This window comes from Trachurus trachurus (assembly GCF_905171665.1).
Source record: "Trachurus trachurus genome assembly, chromosome: 21".
NCBI classification, from domain to species: domain Eukaryota; kingdom Metazoa; phylum Chordata; class Actinopteri; order Carangiformes; family Carangidae; genus Trachurus; species Trachurus trachurus.
In genome coordinates, this window is record NC_139899.1 from 22,479,324 (window position 1) to 22,500,473 (window position 21,150).

General features: G+C 41.9%; 1 protein-coding gene across 1 annotated transcript in view; it reads left to right on the plus strand.

The window, feature by feature from the left end:
• Window positions 1-1,205: 1,205 nt before the first annotated feature.
• mgat4a (alpha-1,3-mannosyl-glycoprotein 4-beta-N-acetylglucosaminyltransferase A) overlaps window positions 1,206-21,150 on the plus strand; it is a 39,956-nt gene continuing 20,011 nt past the window's right edge. Inside the window, exons 1-3 of the mRNA XM_083997318.1 lie at window positions 1,206-1,626; window positions 15,681-15,848; window positions 16,366-16,506. Of these exons, the coding sequence (XP_083853444.1) occupies window positions 1,533-1,626; window positions 15,681-15,848; window positions 16,366-16,506 (403 nt within the window). The 5' untranslated portion in view covers window positions 1,206-1,532. The remainder of the gene's footprint in view (window positions 1,627-15,680; window positions 15,849-16,365; window positions 16,507-21,150) is intronic.

Below are 21,150 nucleotides of genomic sequence, written 5' to 3' on the forward strand. Positions count from 1 at the left end.
TCTTTAAGTTAATTTTAATACCTTTTTAAGACTTTTTCAAGACCTTCTCAATATTTTTCAACACCTCACCGCCACTTCAAGCTGTAACCATCTACATCAGTGACACTTTTTTCAGTTTTAGTTTGTGATAAAGACTATAGACCACTATGATACAACAGAATTCAAAATAGGCTAGGATAATAAATAAAAGGCAAAGTTTATTAAAAAAACAAAAAAAAAACATTGCTCCACTCTCAAAAAACAAAATCAACAATCTTCTTTTCTTTTTCATGTACTGGTTCATCTTTGTTTTTAATAAAATGAATAAATTCACACACTTCCGGAATGTTTTTTAGGACTCAAACTCTTGGACAGCTAATTCAGAAAAAATGCCTTCAAAATGTAAGACTTTATAAAGACATGAAAATACTTTTTAATACTTTTTAAGGGTCTTAATTTTCCCAAAATTGATTTATCACTTTTTAATACTTTTCAAGACCCCACAGATACCCTGATGTTATGTATGTTTTTAGTTATTCTGGCGTGAACGCTTTGAAGTCGGAAATCGGAGTTTTCAACTGGGAGATTCCGAGTTGTCCTGAACGCAGCATAACTACCGGAGTTCCAAGTTAACGTTAGCTCAGCAGCAGCAGCAGCTAACTAGCTAACAGGCTAACACACATACACACATACACACACGGAGAGACCGACACACACCAACACACACGCACTGTGTCGCAGTCAGTCCGGCGGATAGACACCGGCCACAGCTAGCAGGCAGCATGGCAGGTCAAACTCAAAAGTGACCAAGTTGAGTTGATAACACCAGGCTCGGTTGGTTGGTTGGTTGGTTGGTTGGTTAGCAACGCGCAGATTGTGATTTTTTTTTCTTCTCATCTGTTGCCAGTTGAAGCGGAATTTGAGGCGTCGCCTTTCGGACCCCGTCAGAGAGCGAGCAGCCTATCCCAGAAGACACACATACACATTACACACAGACACAGTGAGAGTCGCAATGATTTTTTTTGTCTTCTACTTGTTAACTTGTAGCTAGCGGGGGCTGGCTGCGATAATAATTACAATGGGTGATATTATCGGCACGGCAGCTAAGCTTGTTACACATTAACCGACCATGTAAAAAAAAAAAAGAAAGAAAGTGTCTCCGTCACGTTAAAAGCAGTTGACTCGTGGTGCTCGGTCGTGGTGGTTAACACAGGAGGAGCCGAAGAACAACGACAAGAAGAAGGAGAAGAGCTGCAGACTGAGGAGGCTATAACATCGGAGCACCCTGCCTGCACCCCCTCCTCTCTCTCCGTTTCTTCATCTTTTTTTTTATTTTTTTAAACCAAATTTGACGCCCCCTCCTCCTCCTCCCATATGCCTGCGCCTACGCCCGTGTCAACATCCTGAAGGCGGAGAGAGAGACCGACCGACCGACGGACGGACGGACGGACGGAGGGTAGGACTAGGGAGGCAGCAGCGGCAGCGGCGGCAGCGGCAGCTCCTGAGTCCCCCGACAGTCGAGCCGAGGAGAGGAGAGGCATCGCTGAAATGAGATGAGGCTCAGAAATGGAACTGTGGCCACTGCGATCATCTTTTTCACGTCGTTCCTCAGCCTGTCCTGGTACACAGCGTGGCAGAATGGCAAAGGTAAGCTGGTCTTCTTCCTCCTCTTCCCAGCAGCATCACATCACATCACATCACATCACCACTCAACACGGTTTTATATTTATTAGTACCACCACCACCAATATGCTTGAAGGCCTGGTTGTTGCTGGTTGGTGCCGGTGGTTAACAAATTGGCAGACATCAAGCTGACGTATAGCCTACCCATTGAAAATATGCATTAGTATTCAGTATACCCACTGCAACACAACTATCTAACTGTGATACAGGTATGAACAGTATACCTAACCCACTACACCACTGGTACAGTACAGCAGGTGTTGGTCCATTACCCGATTTCCCCTCATATAGCCTCCTTCACATGATTGTGGGTTCAAGTACATTATGCAATGGTTTCCTTACTAACTAGGTCCATGCCTGTTATATTCTTCTTACTGCACTGTATTTACTGTATCCTGCCAATGTATGGGCATATTATGTGTAGTCAGTCCTCCTCCTCATCGTCTCACCTCCACCAATCTCAATCATTTAGGGATACTTTAATATGTACCTGTTAGTTTAAAGCACCATGCCCTGCAGCAGAGTTTGCAACACTTCCTTATAAACATGTGTCATTCATTTCTCCACTTGAGAAACATTAGTTGTTGTGGTTTTTTTTTTTAACCATTTACCCAGGGCTCTAGACTAACTCTTTTTAGGCGCACAGTGGTCCCAAAGAATTTTTTTTAATGTAAATCAGCATATTCACATTTCCTTTTCATTCTTGATCCTCACACACATTGGCCTGACACCTGTATTAACAGATTCTTAAAGTTGCCCCCTCCATGTTTCACCATTGTTAAAAAAAAAGAGGCAAATTTACTGGTTATTCTTGCGCAAGTAGATCAAAAAATGTACTTGCACTGCCTTAAATTTTAGTTGCAGTTTGGAGCCCTGCATTTACCCATAGTTTACCATGTCCTATATCCAACATCTGGACCCGGACAGGCTCAGTCATTGCACAAGTGTCTGTGTTTCTATAGTATGTAAGTGCTGAGTGTTTACATTCAGGGTTTAACCTAACCCATGTGGGGAGGGGTCATGGGCCTTAGTGACTCCTTATCAACCAGGTGTAAATAATTGCAGCCTTTAGATAAATTCCAAGCCGAGGCTTCATGTTGTGATTACTGTCGAGCTTATCGGCCTGATGAAATATTTTCCATTTAATGTCCACTCAGTGCCAGCAGAGATTGGCCAATGGCTTGATGAAAGTGTAAGCAGCAAGGTTAAAATGAAAACTGCGCTTAATTTCCATTTGGGGCACTTGTTGATCGTCCAATAGGTCCCCTCTGTTCAGTTTTACTGGGTAGTAGTTGTTGTTATAAGTTGGTAACAAGTACAATTTTATCTACACATGTTGTGTAGGACAATAGACAAACATGATGGATTGTGTGTCTCAGATTGGTAGACATTTACGATGGCTCTGTTTTAATTGAAATGTCTCCGTGTGATAGTGACCAACAATGCACAACGACAGGAGCTGAAGAAAATATTTAAATCAGACATCATCCATTCACAGTTGTGCAGCTCCTGCTTTGGGATGTTAAGAGTATGTTTGTCTAAATGTACTAAAAGCAAATGGCCTGGCTTGTAGAGTCAGTGGCATAGGGAGCTCAACGCAGTGCAACAAGCTCAAACAGACAGATACAATGCAAGCAAAGGAGGGACATGGGCATGGCTTCCTTTGGTTACATGCTGTCAGAATATAAACAACATATTGCACAAGATATAGAAACATTCTTCAAGTCCAGTAAAAACTCAAGTTATGTCCTACAGCAGAAGTTTTCAGAGTAACACGCCGGTCACGAGTAAATGACCAACAAAAGTAGCCAGTGTTTCCAAACATAAAAGAAATAGATATCGATAATGATTATTTTCTGTTGTGGTTTGTGTTGTTGCTTGTTTTTCTGTTTATGAAGCAAGTTCATTCTTGTCTCATCACGTGTGTTTTATAATCGGTGAATCTGCAATCTTGACTTGAGTTGTTTTGCTTATTTGGAGCAATTCTTCCACAAGTGCTGCCTTTGTGTTGTTACGGAGAGACGCTCTTTTCATTTGTTTATGCCTTGTCAATTTGATTGTGTTGATTCCTAAGCTGCAGTGAGTGCACTCAGCAGCATATTGTTGTAAATAGCCAGACTGTTCGGTCAAGAAGTGGTTGATTCCAGGTTGGACTACGAAATGTGACAAATGTTTACGTTCAGGGGGCAAGCAGGGTGAGAGTGTAATGAAGAGCTCCTTTTGGCCTTGCAGTGAAAGCTTGAGTATTGATTTACACCTTAAACTCTGGACAGCATCAATTTATATGAGGGCCAGCTCTCATTCTTCATGCATATCGCTTGTCTTTTTAATTTCTTTCTTTCACTTGTTAATCCAAACTGAGGTAAGAGTGCAAACAAAACAGATACAGCAGAGACTAAAGCCCCCGTTAAATATAATATTCGTATGTACACTTTACATTCTTGCAGGAAATGACCGTTATTTAAAAATGCCCGAAGATGAATATTTATTACCGTATCAGTTATATCCTCAGCATGAATTTCCATATATTAATCCCAGGGTACATGAAGCTCTCATCAGTGTGGGCGTTACCTGCATCATCAACATCACAAGCTTTTTTTATTCATGTCCTTCACCCTGTGTTGCACTCTGCCCGCCTCTGTGTGCTTGTGCTGTGCTCTTTCTTGTCTTAACATGAGTTCTTTTAATACATTTATTTATTTATTTTCCCCTTTTTTTGTAAAACATATGAACCTCTTTCATGTGTCCCCTATCATTTCTCCCCGCTGTTAAAGATGGCTTCTCCTCTTGATGCAGCCTAGCGTGGGTGTTCAGAATTTACTTGGCCTCCGGCATTGAGTCATTCTGAAAGAGAGAAATGTCAAAAACACCTTCTTCGTAGTTGCACGGAAAACATTTTGTATTTAAGCTCACGACTGTAGTTGTATGCTTTTGCGATTGTTGTGGCCTTTTAGAGACAGGACACAGGTGGGAGTGTTTGTTGTATTTGGTGTTGAGGTGGAGAGGCAAAACAAACCTGGGCAAAGTATTTTTTAATTTTCATTTTCCCTGCCCAACTCTGTGCTTTTCGACAGCCTGTCTTGTTCCTGGTTGCTCGACTGCTGTGAATGAGAGCCGTGCCAGTCAGCTGTCCAAACACTCCATGTTGAATGACTCTCCAGAGTGTGTACTTCTCTGTCAGAGCCTGCCCTATTCCCCAGTGAGAGACTGCACTCTGATATCTCCCGTGTTTATGTCCCAAGTAAACCTTAACACTCTGATTACATTGAAAAACAATGGCGGAGCTTTAGATTGGGACGAGGCATAGATAGATATGATGCAGCAATAGGGGCTTTTCTGTTGCTCCTTTCTTATCAATGCTCTTTTGAAATTTAAAGGGGAACTATGCAAGTGTGGTCGCTTTTCTGCTGTTTTGCTAACCCTCCTCTCGGCCATGTGCATTTGTTTGAGTGGCACATAACATTATAGATATTATATAAGATGTTACAAAGTGTATATTTGTGTAGTCTTATCCGTCATAAACAAGAGATCACAAGTTCCAGGGCGCGTTTGTGTTGCTGGTTGATCGAAGGCCCCGATCTTACAAGGTGGGTTTTCAGCCAAAAGACGCCAGGTGGAAGGCAGAGAGCCTCCATCCTCCCTGTAACAAGTTGCAATCATTTATATAACCATCGCTATTACTCCAGATCTAATTAATTATGTAAATAGAGCATAGTTAAGCTACAAATCCTGCATAGTTCCTCTTTAAGCCAAGCAGCAGGGAGGGCATTGCCTGCCTCCTGATGATGCCTCATGTTTGTTCACCATATAAATGGTGGTAGAGAGCAAGAGGAAGGGAAATGCACACATGGCGCACTATAAAAAGTAATAAGTGGGTTGCAGCAGAGACAAGCAGATTAGAGATGTACAGTTTTAATATCGCCCGTCGCAGCAAGTTACCGTAAGTCAAATAAACTTGATAAGGACTAAGAACACCATGGCAATAAAGTACACTGCTGATACTGTAAGCACGCATTAGTGTCCTTGTTTGTAGTCAAACTTAGGTAAGGAGAATTGCAATATACCACCACCACCAATATGTTGGCACATGTTGCTTCCAAAAAACCCTCAAGTGTTTATATTGCTAGTGTCTGAAGGAAAAATCACAGACATGAGAATGAAACACAACAAATCAAGCCGCCACTGACTAGAAGCAGTGGCTAGTTGCCAGTGAACACAATGTAAGCTGTGGTTGTAATTTGGTTGTTTACTTTGAAATTAAGACGTTAAAGCAGAAGTAAGTGATATATTTGTGTTAATATAAGTCTTAAATAGTTATATCTTCCAACAGCAATCACTTACATAGAGTGTTTGGTCTGAATCACGGGTCTGTCAGTCACTCTGCTCTGCTCTGAGTCGAGGAGAAAACATTTATCGTATCCTACAGTTTTTATCCAATGAGGAGAGAGAACGGCATGCAGGGCTGTGTGTGCAGCCAAGGGACGCCGTGAATGTGGCGACGTAGGGACGAGAACTGTTATGGTGCGTTCAAGGAAACTCGTATTTTTCCGACCGTGAAGTTGTACCAGTTCGATCTGGTACGAGTTCACCGGTCGGAAGTTACGAGTGGCCGTTATAGTGACTTTCACCGGTAAAACAGGTCGGAAAAACACGAGTGGGTTGCCTGGAACGCTACAAAGTCGTAAATTGTGACTTGAAGCTGTAATTTACGATTTCAAAAGCCTGCCTGGAACGCAGCATTAGCGAAAACGACCGGACCACTTACTTCTGCTTTAAGTATCATAGCATCCTCATAAAACACACAGGTATGTTGACACGGGAGCGATAACCATCCTGTGTGCACAATTAGCTCACAGTGGTGAGTGGGATTAATGTCTCGGCTAGTGAGTCGTCATCCAATGGTTTAAGGATAATGTCAATAGAAATCATGTGTTACAGATGTTTTTTTATCTGTAACATACTCGTTGTTTCTATTATAATTGTGCTTTTCTCATGAGCACTCACATTAAATCTCTCTGTGATGTCCAGCCTGAGAATGCAACAGATCTAAGGCGCTTATCATTTCCGCTGATACGCTGAGAGTCAACAGTTACCACCACAAGAACAACACTTCTTCCCTTATTGAAAATGCTGCTGCTTCCTCCTTCTTGCCCTCCTGAAATCTACATCTTCCCCTCTGTTCCTTCCTTCCTTCCTTCCTTCCTTCCTTCCTTCCTTCCTTCCTTCCTTCCTCCGTCTTTTAAAAAGCATGGTTTCCATCCATCATCACCTCATTCCAAACACAGTGGGCCAAAAATAGCAAAAGTGATTGCAGTGAAGAGGGTAAATGAGCAGACAGATAAGGAAGAGTGCTAGGTCAGATACATAGTTTATTAGTTAGGATGGAAAAAAAAGAATACGGCTTGCACATTATGTCCTTTCTTTTGCAGTGTGTCTGTCTGTGTGTGTGTGTGTGTTTACATTTAGCTTGTGCGCAATGTGAGGTAAGGCAGCCTGCCAGACAAATCCTAAGTGGCCTGGAAGGAAGAAGTGAGTAGAAAGGCCAAATCTTAAAAGACGATGGAGGAGGATGAGAAGAGCCAGAGGTAGAGAGGCTGTACTGTATGATGGAGGGAGAGGACGAGAGTGCTGACAAGGCGATGAGACGGTGGGATAAGTTCTTTTCTGTGCAGTATGTTTTGTACCCTGCTTAGTCAGACACACACACACACACAGAAACACACGCACACACACCCATCTCCCTTTATCCCAAACAGCCCTCGCTCTGTCTAAACAGGAACAGGCGTCTTCATCTCTTCGTAAGTTAAAACAATTGCCATTGTTTTCCCTTCTCCTGCCTCGGCGCACTTCCTTAATTCAACATAGCTATTAAGTCATGCATTCATTCATTCATTCATTCACTCGTCCTGGATTCTTTCCCTCAGCGTCTGGGAGGAGAGCTAGCGACTGTTGGGCTCCGGCTGTTCCCCTTTTCCTCATTCATACTTTAATTATTCTGGGGCTTGTGTGTCTGTGCTTTAGGTTAGTCTGCGTGCGTGTGGTCGTCGTGTTAACAGTGATTCTGACAGCTGAGGTGCTGATCTGATGATGATGATGATGATGGTGATGTCATTTACAGACAGTGACAAGTTAACAACTGGGCCTTCACAGGAAATCGTGATTTTGGGGGGAAATTCCACACAGATTCTCAGTGATACGACAACAACAAGACATTCATCACAAGAGCTCGCTCGGAAGAACACACAGTTCTGAAAATAGTATGAGAATTTTGTTTACTTTATTTTATGAGCAGATTTCCCCTAGTTTCTCACTGAGCTCATTGATTTAAAGTTTTTACAAAACCACATCAGTGGTAATTCACTGTCACTTAGTTGTACCATATTTGTTTACAAATGCACCCACTGAAACCAGCGTGAAGACAACCAAGCTGTCAAATATCAATTAGATTAAAATGTGTTGGTTTCTAGTCATTCTTTTTTTTTTTTTTTTTTTCATTTTGACCATTTTGTTGACATTTTTCTCAATGGACTATTTATCTTCTTAAAGGGATATATCCCTTACAGAAAAACCTTATGAGCTTCACATGTGAAAAAATTTTGCACATGGGAAACTTGTGGTTTTGGCCCAATTTTATGTGAATCACATGTGAATTCCCATGTGAACGCATTTTCCACATGTGGTAACATGTTTGACACGCTCTACGGTGTGGGCCAATGGGCCAATTTGCCAAAATGTTGAATAAAACAAGTGTAAAATGCCCATTATAGTTTACCCAGATAGCGAGGTTATGTTTTCAGACCAACAGTGCAAAGCTCAGTCACATTCAGTTAGTAATAATATAGAAATATCAAGTCTTCACATCTTATAAGCTATAAAATAAAATAAAAATGTGATTAGACAGTTGGTTTCAGATTGTGTTGTCAGTCAACTAATTGGGAAATCAGCTAATCCATTGCAGCTCTAAAAATTGTTTTGTAATGGACTCGGAGCTCTGAACCCCTCTGGATATTGTTAAACAACTGATTTGTGACAACCCTTAAAGTGGAGTTTCCAAAAAAAGAGGAGTGATGGCCCTGGCAGATCTCAGCCTCTCAGGAGCCAAGTGAGGCCAGAAGAGTGGAGCTGAGCAGAGTGGGGCAATGGCTTCAGCTCACTGCTGTCAGGCAGCCGGCACAGAGACACAGCTGCAGGAGCTCATGACTTACAGCACAGCAGAGGAAGAAGAGTGGGTGGAAGGAGGTAGAAACAATGAGCCCATAGTAAAAAAAAAAATTAAGATTCTGGGTTTGGAAAGTCGCCAGAGAGGCAAAATATCAGTCTGTCTCGCTGCTTCTCTGCAGTTTAACTCGCACTGTACTTGAGACTTAAAGTAAAAAATGTTGTGTATGTGCAAAAAAAAAAAGGACGGACTGGGATAAAAGTCTAGCATTTCTCTTTCTGCAAACTACAAAAAACCGTCCAGGGAGTATCACCGACCTACTCATGGATCGACTTGCACTTCAGGAAAATACCACCAAAAAAAATCAATACTACTACTCAGAGTGTGTGTGCAGTATTATTTATGTATTGGTGTGCTTTGCTTCTTTTTTTTTTCCTGTGTGAATATATGTGTTACATGATTTACACCTTCTGAGGCTGTTGCACTGAAAAAGTTTAACTTTATTTAAGATCTTTTCTCACCAGAGCATAGTGAAGCATGACGTAATCCTTCATACAACTTCTGGATCATACTTAAATATGTTTAATCTATCATAATGATGGAGCTAATGTTGTAGCATCTGTGAATTCTGCCCTACTTAAGAGATAACAGCTTGGTTAATTGCTTTGTGTTGCACACAGCAGCTGCAGTGTGGAGCCACGTGGCCAGCAGGTGCACTCCTTCAGGGCCTTACACATGTATAATACATGTGGAGATGTTTCACATGCATGTGCGATGGTAGTAGGTGGGGTCAGTACTAGTTGATAAGAAAGGGCTGAACGGTGTTGCGTATCTTTTCAGTAACTGAAACAAGTTGAAGGACTGATAAAGTTGTTGAGCTCTGCTGATGTGACAGTATAACGGGAATAGTAGCTGAATTGCTTTAAAGATGAATTGGCTCTCTGTCAGAACATGGAGACAGTCTGGTGTGATCGAAATCAATTAGAAATTTCTTTTTTGATAAATTGGACTTCTGGAAACGTGCCATGTTTTGTGGCCTGAGCACTTGGCAGGAGAATCAATTACTTAAGGGAAAACCTGAGTATTTTGGGAAGTATGTGTCTTTGCTTCTTTTCTTTTTTTTTGCAGAGAGGAAGATGAGACGATAATTATCACTCTGGTGGTGTCTGTAGAGTTAACGGGAAGCTAACACCAGCAGCTGGCTCAGTTTGCTCAGTGCAAAGAGAGGAAACTGTCACCATGGCTCCATCCAAATGTAACAAAACCCGCCAACTAGCATCTCCACAGCTTGCTAATTGACGCTGTCTGCCTTGTGTTTTTAATCTGTGTGAAATCGACAAATTGACATTTTTGTTTTGTGCCAGGCCTGTCTCTTGGTTGGGACAAGTTGCCTGGCAACACGCAAGATAGATAGACTCTAAAAGATGAACAGAAACTGTTCAGATTTGGAAAGATGCAACGGCAGACCGCAGGACGCAACGTCTTTAAACAGTGCATTTGTTGCTCAGGATAGTAGGTCATAGTACGCACACACCTGAGACCATTTGCACTGGAACTGTTGCCTCTGCAGAAACTACAGTGGTTTCGGTGAAAACTACGTGACAGTAGCATAAGCCACAATTTCCTCTGAACACCCGGTGCTGAATCAAATGCAGCTCTAGCGAAACTGTCTTTCTAGGAGCGTTAGTAATCACTTTTTCTCAAAACGGGTTAAGCGAGTGATTTTCTCGTCTTTGTTGCAGCTCTGGAATGACAAATATAATAGTGTGTCTGCCATCCACAGGATTTTCAAGTAATTCTGGGCAAGTTTCCTCTCATAATCACTGAAGATGTTTGATTCCCGCTTCCACTTGGACAGTAAATGTTTTTGAAATGCTGGAGACCAGGACAGGCAGTGACTGGACGAGTGCTGGGAAAAAGGGAGACTTTGCTCCAAAAAAGGACATCTGCATATTATGTAGTTGGACTCTCTCTTTGCTCATGCAAACGTAAACTGCACAAGTCCCTCATCAGCACTCATGAACCCTCAGTCAGCAGCATGCATCAGCAAAGGGAAAGTGAGGTCAAGGACAAGATCACTGCGAGGGCTTTTGATGAGCTGATGGATTCACTGAGAGAAACTCTTATCACTCTGGTGGGTTCAAGTTGGATTTCTTCTTAAGTATTTCATCATCCTTGATCATCCTTCGCTCTTTAACTGTGAAGATGTGAAGAGGCCAAGACAGATGGCAGTGTGTGTCTGTCTGTCAGGTTTTTTTTTCCCACTCCGATGTCTGTGGCACACTGATAAGGTGAAAATCACTGTACATGCAATTTTATGGTTTATGACAGTGTCTGGATTCACCGTGATACTGTTAATTTGGTTTCCCACAGCAGTAGTTATTAAATCATAAGAGTAATACTTGATAACCCTTTCATTTCCAGGCCATTGATTACATGATAATGTCAAGAAATAGCAAAGAAATAACAATTAATTGCATTATCGTGTAATTAGTGGCCTGTAAATTAAAGGGTTACATAAATACTTCTTTGCTGACTACTTTGTGACAAATGCATTACTTAACTATACAGTTATTGCATATTATGATTGACCAGTGAGCCCAGTCCTGGCACGTTCAGGCAGCACGGTCTCATCCAAACCGCCCCAAAAAGTCCATTAAAGAGCCAGATAGAGTAAAAACTTATAATGGATATTTTTTTCATGGTCCACTGACCCACTGATGCCGAGGGATTTCTCCTGGTGCTCCTGATGGCCACTTTGGACGATGACAGACAGGTCCATTGTCAATGTATTTGAGAGAGAGGGTGGGGGTGGAGGGGGTTCACACGGAGGATCTGAGCACATCAATGTGCTGCATGAGCTCCACCATGAAACAAGATTTTACCTATTGAAATATGTTGTTGAAAAATAGAAAAATCCATATGGTGCAGGGCCGTGACAAATTTAGAAATGTATAGGGAACACTGTGGTAGTTGTTCTGTGAATTTTGTGAAGATGTGGTTTGAAATTACCATACCGTTCAGTCTGCACGTCAGAACTCACTAAACCCTTATTTTGAGTTGGTTTTATTTATTTGTTATTTAAAGTTTTATATTTGGACGACTCTGACTTTGTATTTACAGTTTTATTCTCTTCCTCCATCTTTCTCTCTTATCAGTCTTTTTCTGTGGTGGTTGACAAACCAGTTTAATGGTGCATTATCACCAGCAACTGTTGCCCTCATGTCTTAACATATGATGAGAGTTCTGGTGGCCCTATCACATTACTTTGATTATTAAATGCATTAAAAGGGACATACTATGGAAATATCCCTTTTTGAAGGCTCTTTAGCATATATTTGGGTGTTTGTCTGGCCTTACGGCCCCCAAAATGTGAGAATTGACAATAAAAATCTGTAATTTGGGGCGGTGCGTGGCGCAGTGGGTAGAGCGGCCGCCCCATGTAGAGGCTACAGTCCTCGCCGCAGGCGTCCCCGGTTCGAATCCCGCGTCGGGCAGACCTTTCCTGCGTGTCATTCCCCCTCTCTCTGCCTCCCCATTTCCTGTCTATCTCTACTGTCATCACTATCAAATAAAGGCAAAAAGCCGAAAAATATACTTTAAAAAAAAAAATAAAAATCTGTAATTTTCAGGCTCCCGGGGTTGAAATCCGTGTGGTTTTACGAGCTGTTTCCTCAAATTTACATAATACCACCCCTACCTGTGAGTATCGGTGGTTATCGGTATCTGTAGAAGGAGCAGTGGCTCATTTGCATTTAAAGGGACAGGTACTAAAACGAGCTGTTCTGAACAGGGCTGTTTTGAGCGGATAAAAAGAGCTGTGATGTTTGATCCTTGGGGTATTTTGACCGAAGTATGTCACAGACATGTCTTTAAGACACCTGGGAACTATTTTAATTTGTGGAAACACCATCCTAAATTTAAAACATTGATGAGTTTAAATGCCTGGATTACACCTCCGCCCAATGATGTATGTGAAATCTGCCATTGTCAATAGGCAGGTACTGCAACCTTTTGTGCTTTTATATCCACTTACCTAATAGCATGCACTTGGGCGTGTTATCGATTCCAGTAAGGCCTTGAGTAGTAGATGTTTTGCTGTATGGTTTGCTATTGTACATCAGTTCCTCAGTTGTTGCATGCAATGTTTTTATGGATACACAATGTTTGTACATGAGGCCCCAGGAAAGAGCGCGAGCAGACAATAATTTATGCAAGAATGGAAAGTGCAAAAGCGTAGAGAGTACTACACGACATGACACAAAAAATATTTAAAAAGGTATGAAATGGAGAGGAAAGAATGAGACAGTCTTAAGAAAAAGAGAGGAGAGGATGTAAAGCTCAAAGACCGAGCAGAGCCACTTAGCCCTTCCCCCCCACAACGCATGGTTCTGGAGAGCAGAGAGGAATAATGAGATTGAATAGATGTAATCCAGACCTCAGGTAGGTTTAATTGTTTAAAAGATTTGTGTGCCCAAGCCGTCACAGAGTGGCTGTATACCAGCAGAATGTCTTGAATATGATATAGAAAATGAGGCAAAAAACAAAACAAGTATGGATTATTTCATTGTCCAATGTCCAATTTGTGAAAGTATATATACATGGGAAACATTGAGCTTCGTAGAAACCTTATTGACTTTATGTTCTGTGATGCTCTGTGCCTCTTCTTTCTTTTCAAGGTAGAATTACAGGTTTGGTTTCATCTCCACAGACCTGGAGTCGAACCATCAAAGGGCTGATGTGAAGATGAAAGTGTTTTCCTTCTGAGGGTTGAATCTGCCCTTTTTCTTGAGGTTTTGGGCAAAATGACAGCATCTGTCTGTGTGTCTTAGAGATCAGCATTCATGAAGAACAACATGGTTCTGTGGAAAAAAAAAACAGAGGAGCAAGGGGCAGAGTGGATGGACAATAGCTCAGCTCAGTCGGAGAGTGATGGAGAGGAGAAGATAAAGGGAGTCGGGGGGGTTTTGTTGGAGTCGAGGGCTCTCTGAAAATAAATCCAGCAGCAGAGGAAGATCAGAGACAGGACACAACCCCACCCCTCTCTCCCTTTATCTCTCTCTCATAGACATACACACACATACACATCTATACAGTATGTGGACTTGAGGTGTTCTCTTGTACTCCCTTTAATTTATAACTTTATTTTGGAACAAAATCAAGTCTGTGCTGCTAATATCGTCACATTTTAAGGCATATGAGCCAGTGCCAGACATTTTATTGGCTTTTAGTTTTATTTAATTTGGATTTTCCACCCAAAAAGGCAATTTAATAAACTTTATTTATAGGCCACTTTAAAAAAAAAAAAAAAAAAAACACACACTTACAAAAAAAAAAAAACAACGCCTGAGAACTCAAAGCAATAAAAAACAACTTAGTAATAACCAAGTAAGTAGGATAAGTACCCAGACTGACTCACTGTGTTGTAAATAGCTGATCTGATAAAGTCTTTGACCTCATCCCTTCGACAGACCACAGCTCAGCCCTTTTACGTAGAATTTATCAGCCGTGTCACTCAAACCTCCCGTCCAACCGCTTTAGCTTCCTGATAACAGTTCACCAAAGACCAGCTTCCTTGGGTTTTTGCAGAAAACTGCCTCCAACCCTCAAAAGCAATTTCCCGTCAAAACCAGCCAGTTAGTAATTTCCAATAAATGGCTGCTGCTGAGTGCTGTATCACTGGCGACATTATCACCAGGTACCGCTGTACTTCAGACATTTGCTTTAAATCCTCGCACAATCTTGAGAAATCCTGGTTCAAGAAAATTGAAAAAGTATCTCTCTGAATTACCTCGGCTCCTTGACTTGAAGTGCTCTACAGATCCACTGCGCTACATTCCCAACCGCTCCCGTAAAACCCGTTCAGAAAACATCAGATTACCGTAAATGTTTGTAACCACTTGAACGAGAGAGCTGAAAAAGCTGCTTAGTCAATATATCCTTACAACACAACAACATTTATTGTGGTTTGTGATAATAAAAAACCTATTTTTTGATAGAAAATGTACAACAAGTCATACAAGTCATGAAGTGAAGTCATATTGACTCAACTTTTGCGTCTACTCTTTGTGTCTTGTGTATTCCCATAGTGGACAGACTTTTATTCTGAAGTCTGCACTGGACAGTTTTGTGCACATTTTATATTTGGGATCATCTCTAAGAATGGATGTTTTCTTTCTTCTCCATTGTGTCTGCCTTTTGGGTGTTGTTCAGTTGTCAGAGATGGTGTATGAGTGTGTTCGTGTGAACCTGTTTTGCTGCTGACGTAAGGCCACTTCCTCTGTGGTTGCTCACAGATGAACCTCATCATGATTATGCAAGGTGTTTGTATATACTCTATATATAGTCTCTTTTGTGTGCAGATAACGGTTCACAGCTGTTATAAACTGATAATGTGTCTGTTGTTTGCCCCATATTACATATCAAGACAAATCGAGTGCTGGCATCTCCTTCACCTTCACGACTTCTATTGTTCCCGGTGTTTTGATCCACATCCAAGTCTCATATTTGAATAACGCATCACATTTCATGCAAGGTGCGATGTGGAAGTGAGCACTTTATGAATGATTTCTAGTTAAGGTTTCACTGCCATAGCGGACGACTTTCTGGCTTCACTAAAGTGAAATATAAGCTGCACTGGATCGCCTAAATGAGGCAGTGAAATATAAAAATGTCACATCCAATACATTTTGTCAGAGCCAAATTTACAAAACGCATCACTGTAATGGGTTTCCTTTTTCGTTTGCACTCTTTCAGGTGATTAACTTTTATGTTTTGTTGGATCCGCCTGGAAATTCACAGTATGCATGTTGTTGTCCCCTGCTAATTTACCCCCCTCTGCTTTTTATTTCCCTCACAGAGAAGCTGGTAGCTTACCAGCGGGAGTTCCATGCCTTGAAAGAGCGCCTTCGTGTGGCTGAACACAGGACGCTGCAGCGATCGTCTGAGCTCAACAACATCCTTGAGCAGTTCAGACGCGCCATTGCAGAGACGAACAACAGCAAAGATGCTCTCACAAACTTCTCAGGTAACTGGCAGGTGCACAAAGACTCATTTATTGTATTTGATTCAAAGGAAGTTCTCTGCGGAGGCACCTGAAGCCGTTTCTTATGAAAAATGAAATGAAACAGACTTTTTATGTGTCTATTTTTTTTTGTGGAAGGGTTTCCCCAAACTTCCTCTGTGTGAAGTCTGTGTTCATTAACCCTTAATTGCCACTGGGTGGGTTATTACAGTAATTCCAGAAAAAGAAGAAGATTACATATAATATGAATTTTTACATGCACTCATAGTGTAAGTTACAAACATAGTGAGGGGCCTGCAGCTAGTGAGTCTTCAATTCTCAGAAACAACTGTGTAAGTCAGTACATCACTAAATATTTCATTAAATGATGTTGTAGTCGACATGGCCTCGCTGTTCCACCAGTGCACTTTGGTGTCAACAAGTGATGGCTTAAAAAGTCTGCATAATTCAACTTCTGTCATCATTTAATAAAACAAAGACAAGGGCTCAACTTAACCTCTTCCTCTGTTGCTGCTTTCAGACGAGACACAGAAACTACTGAAGGAGCTCGCGAATAGGAAACAGCTCCAGGTGCCAAATATCTACCACCACCTGCCTCACCTTCTCAACAATGACGGCAGCCTACATCCTGCCGTGCAGGTTGGCCTTGGCCGCACTGGAGGTGAGCAGCTCATACGAACACTCGCTGCACTTACATGTGTGTATGGTCGTCCTAGGAAAACACAGTAAAAAGCTCCTGAGAGGCTCATCACACACGGGACAGAGCCAAGTCTCAACAAGTTGTCAGCCGGTGACTAGTTCACAACAAGTATCCCCTCTGGGCTGAGCTTTGTAATAATACTTAAGTGAACAACATTCGCAGAGCTGAAGTTAATTATAGTATTATGTACAGTGTAATTTCCTGTTTAATTAGCGCATTTAGCATCCGGCCTCCTAGTTTGATTGAGTAAAGATTTCAATCTTTATTTCAATTCTCTCGTTTTTCTGATGTGTGCTTGCTCTTGGTGTGTTGAAATTGTCTTCTCTTTTTTTTATGAACCTGTGACGCATTGTTGGTTTAAAAAGCGGTACCCATAAACTAAAGATGAGATTACAAAGTTAAAGAGATAGTTCAACATTTTGGCAAATTGGCCCATTGCCATAATCCCTATAGTTTTAGGAACAAGCTATTTTTAGAACGGCAGAGCAGAGCTGCTCAAAGCCAAGCTACGGAGGCTCATGGGATTTCTTGGTTTCCCTCATCAAACTCATCAAATACACAATCCAACAACTCCAAAATGCTCTTGTGGACAAGTTGTGACCAGCACATTCACCACGCTATGAGATAATAACAGAACATTACGAGACAGAGTTGGTTTCGAGGCAAATGCAGAGACTGCTTGCAGAAAAATTGTCCTCAACAGTAACGCGCATCAGTAGTTTTGCATGAATATAACTCGAAAACAACTCTCGTAACGTTCAGTTATTGTCTCATAGCGTGGTGAATGTGCAGGTCACAACTTGTCCACCAGAGCGTTTTGGAGTTGTTGGATTGTGTATTTGATGAGTTTGATGAGGGAAACCAAGATATCCCATTAGCCTCCGTAGCGTAGCTCTGAGCAGCTCGCGGCTCTGCTCCGCCGTTCTAAAAACAGCTTGTACCGACAATTAAAGGTAACAAACCTTCTCCTAAAACTATAGGGATTATGTCAATGGGCGACCAATTTGCCAAAATGTTGAGTTATCCCTTTAAGAGGAAGAGATGGAGGCCTCTGTACATTTAGCAATTCAAATTTCCATAACATATAATCTCACTTCACTATAATAGCGACCGCATTTTTGCCGTGCAATTTGTCCCGTCTCCACTCTTGTCTGTCATTCGTTGGCCACCCCACCCTTAATGAGGGGCATTTCACCCATGTGTGGTTCTTTTGTCTTCAGTCCTGTTTTCAACAACCCCATTTTCATTTCAAGCTTTTTCCGTTTCCCCCACTCAAGCAGCCCCATAAAAGCGTATATGACCTCTGCTATATCAGGTTCACTCTAAGAGGATTATTTGTCTGGCATTGTGAGTGTGAAAGGTGAATTGAATTTGGGGCACAGGGGAGGTGAGTTTAGGGACCGAACATCTCAAATAGTGTTTCCACATTCCTAATGACAGTGACTGAGGGGGAGAGGAGGAGAGGCCCCAGACGAATTAGAGGAAAAGAAGGAGGGACAGGTTGGGGGCAAACAGGAGCTGCTTGTCTCTGGCCTGCAGCCTGGTTGATCAATGAGTGTGAGGTATTCCCACGGGAAAAAAGAAAAATGCGAGGTCTGTTGTAGCCACCTTTCCAAGTCGATGCCACTCAAGCTTTTAGGACTTTTTTATTTTTTTAATAGTATTCTTTTTGACATCTGAGAAAGAACGTCTAGCCAGTGGTAATGAGGAGTTTGTTGTGTTGTGTTGCCAACTGCTTTGTTCTCACCGGCTTCCTGCCCTTAAAGCACTGTCAATTGTGTTCAGTGTGTGCACAGAGAGGCTGGAGGTTACAGCTATCAGGAAGCAGTAGCACAGCTGCTACACAGGCTTTTTGACCCTCCACCACTCGTGCATGCCACATGACATACTTGAGTGGCCACTGGCAACTTCTGCCTCGAGGCCCCTCCCTCAGTGTTCCTCTGCTGCAAATTGTTCCTCTCAGTCTAACTCAGTATCTCTCTTTTTTTCCCCTTTCTCTCTTGTTTCTCTGCTGGTCTAAGCATATCTGACATTGGGATATTTATAGCTGTGCAAATTAGGACATCATCCCACTTAAAATTGAACAAGAATATGGGAAGAAGGGAGTTCAGAGAATCTCTGGCCTTGTTCAGACCTGGCGTGAACATGTGTCTCGGGTGATCCAACCACAAGGAGGCAGCTCCAGGTACAGGTGTGGATGCATCCTAGATGCATTTAGGACATATTTTCAGATCCAATCGCACAAACCGCTTCACTTCTCGAGGGGGTCTGGATCACATACTGTATATCCACATTCTGGCGGCGAATATCGCTACATTTTTATTTTTTTTAAGACGTTAGTTTAGGCGGCAGCTCTTTGTTGTTAAGGCGGCCGCCTTAACAGGAAAGCGCTGACACATGTGGGTACAAAGACTGCCTTTCAGAATAAAATCCCAATAGTCTAGGAAAATGACAAAATTATCGTTGTTCGATATCGTCTTCGATTATATCACAAAGTTTTGAGATCGTTTGGATCCAAAATCGGAATCACAATTAAACAGGGTTCCCACGCATGCTGGAAAACCTGGAAAATGGTTGACCAATTTTCCAGTCATGGAAAACACATGGAAAATGAGGAAAAAAGTCAAATGTCCTGGAAAAGCTTGAGTTGTCCTGGAAAGTTATTCATCACATTGTGACATCAGCTACCAGAGCTCTATTTGACTTTTTCAGACCCCACCAAGGATTTCTTCTCCAAAGAAAACTAGTGAGAAAACTAGAGACTTTTAGTTGAAGAGTGTTTCCAGTATTGGACTGCGAGCACGAAGGTTTTCTCTGCTAAGTGACAGATAGAGGAGCAGCGGAGTGCTTTAAAAGCAAAAGTGTTGTTTGTTATAATTTCTAAGCATGTAACAGATTATTTCATTTTCAGTTAGAGCCATAGACTGCACTCCTTAAATCAGACTTCTGGGAGTGAGAGAGGAATAAACATAAAAACAAACCGGTTAAATGTACAAAACAAGGTACAACTGTCAAAAAGAACACACTGAATGGGACGGGGGATGTATTGACGCGATAAGATGTCTGTCAGACTGTAGCAGCTGAAAATGTCCTGGAAAATTATTTCTGTGTTATTATTATTTCTATATCCTGTCAAAATTCAGTTGTCCAGCCCTAGACCAAAGTATTTTTAAACATCTCACACTGTTCCTCTCATTGATTTATTTGTGATGGCCTGCCACAATATCATTGACCACAAGATATTGATTTTCTATTTATATTTAAGACTATTTCAAATGGCTAAAACCTCATCCCACCTCCCTCCCTGCTTCCCTCCCTCCCTGTCTCTCTCACTCTGGACAAACAGGCCTGTCGGTCATAATCTGACTTGCTAAAAACAGCAATGCACTTATTAAAAACAGATCATTTCCGTTTACCCAAATGCATTGGTGGTGTCACAGGTTTATTTGCATGTACGTAGCCTGTTTATTTGAATAAACGGGTAAGGAAGTGAGATGTGAGCAGGAATGGTCACTTGAAATGCATGTGGAAACGCATTTTAATGCCAGGGCTGAAAAGGGGCCTGAAATGATGTGAGTGGGCCCGAACCCTGACTGAATACCCTTTCACAAAAAAAGTCTACAAGGGCGTTATTGTAAACACAGCTTTGCTAGCGCCAAACACACACATGGCCTCCAGCAAGTCTCCCACCATCCAACTTGTGCCTTTTTCACACAGTTGCTACTTTCTTTGTTACCAAGCAACGTCAGCTGTATTCGAGAATTTGTTTATCCCGAGCAGCCAGAAGATTTTCTCTTCACACTCCTTTTCTCGCGAATCTGAATGTCCTTCAGCTGCTGTTTTTGTTACTTCTCGTTCTTCTGCCATCGGGCCTCGGCAGCAGAGTGTTGACGGTCACATTTCTGCCACAGAGTGTGAATAAAGATGGATGGAGCCGCTCTGACATCATCCTTTAGGTTTCTTAAGAGTTGGTTTTGAAGCTGCTCAGTGCCTGAATCCCTGCTGATCCAACAGCAGGACGTATGTTAGCATAGTTTGCACAGCTAGGTGTTGTGCTTAAAAAGGAACTACTATATCTTAACTATGCTCCATTTTTACCTTAACAGCTTTGGAGTAATTGTGATGATTTAATAAATGGCTTAACTTTTTATGAGGGAGAATGGAGGCTCTCTGCCTTCCACCTAGCATCTCTTGGCTGAAAAACAACTTTGTAAGATAGGTGCCGCCGCCCCGGTGTCCCAGCTCTCGTCTCTGCGGCACCACGACACAAACGCGCCCCGTACCCTGTAATTTCTTGTTTTTAAACTACACAAATATACACATCGTAACATCATATATGATATATAACATTATCCAGCGCTCTTTTGATTGATTTCTTGCCTGCTTCATTGAAAACAAATGCACATGACCAGGACGAGGGTTAGCAAAACAGAATTTATAACTGAATATACAAAAGTCTCTTGTTTCTGCTGATGTCTCTGTTTGACCTACAGCAGCAAATGAGGCCATTGGTGTGAAGATGAGCTATTTCTAAATAGTGTAACTCTTTACCTTCGGGAGGCAGTGGTCGGGTCTTCACGGCACTCTGACCGGAGACAACACACA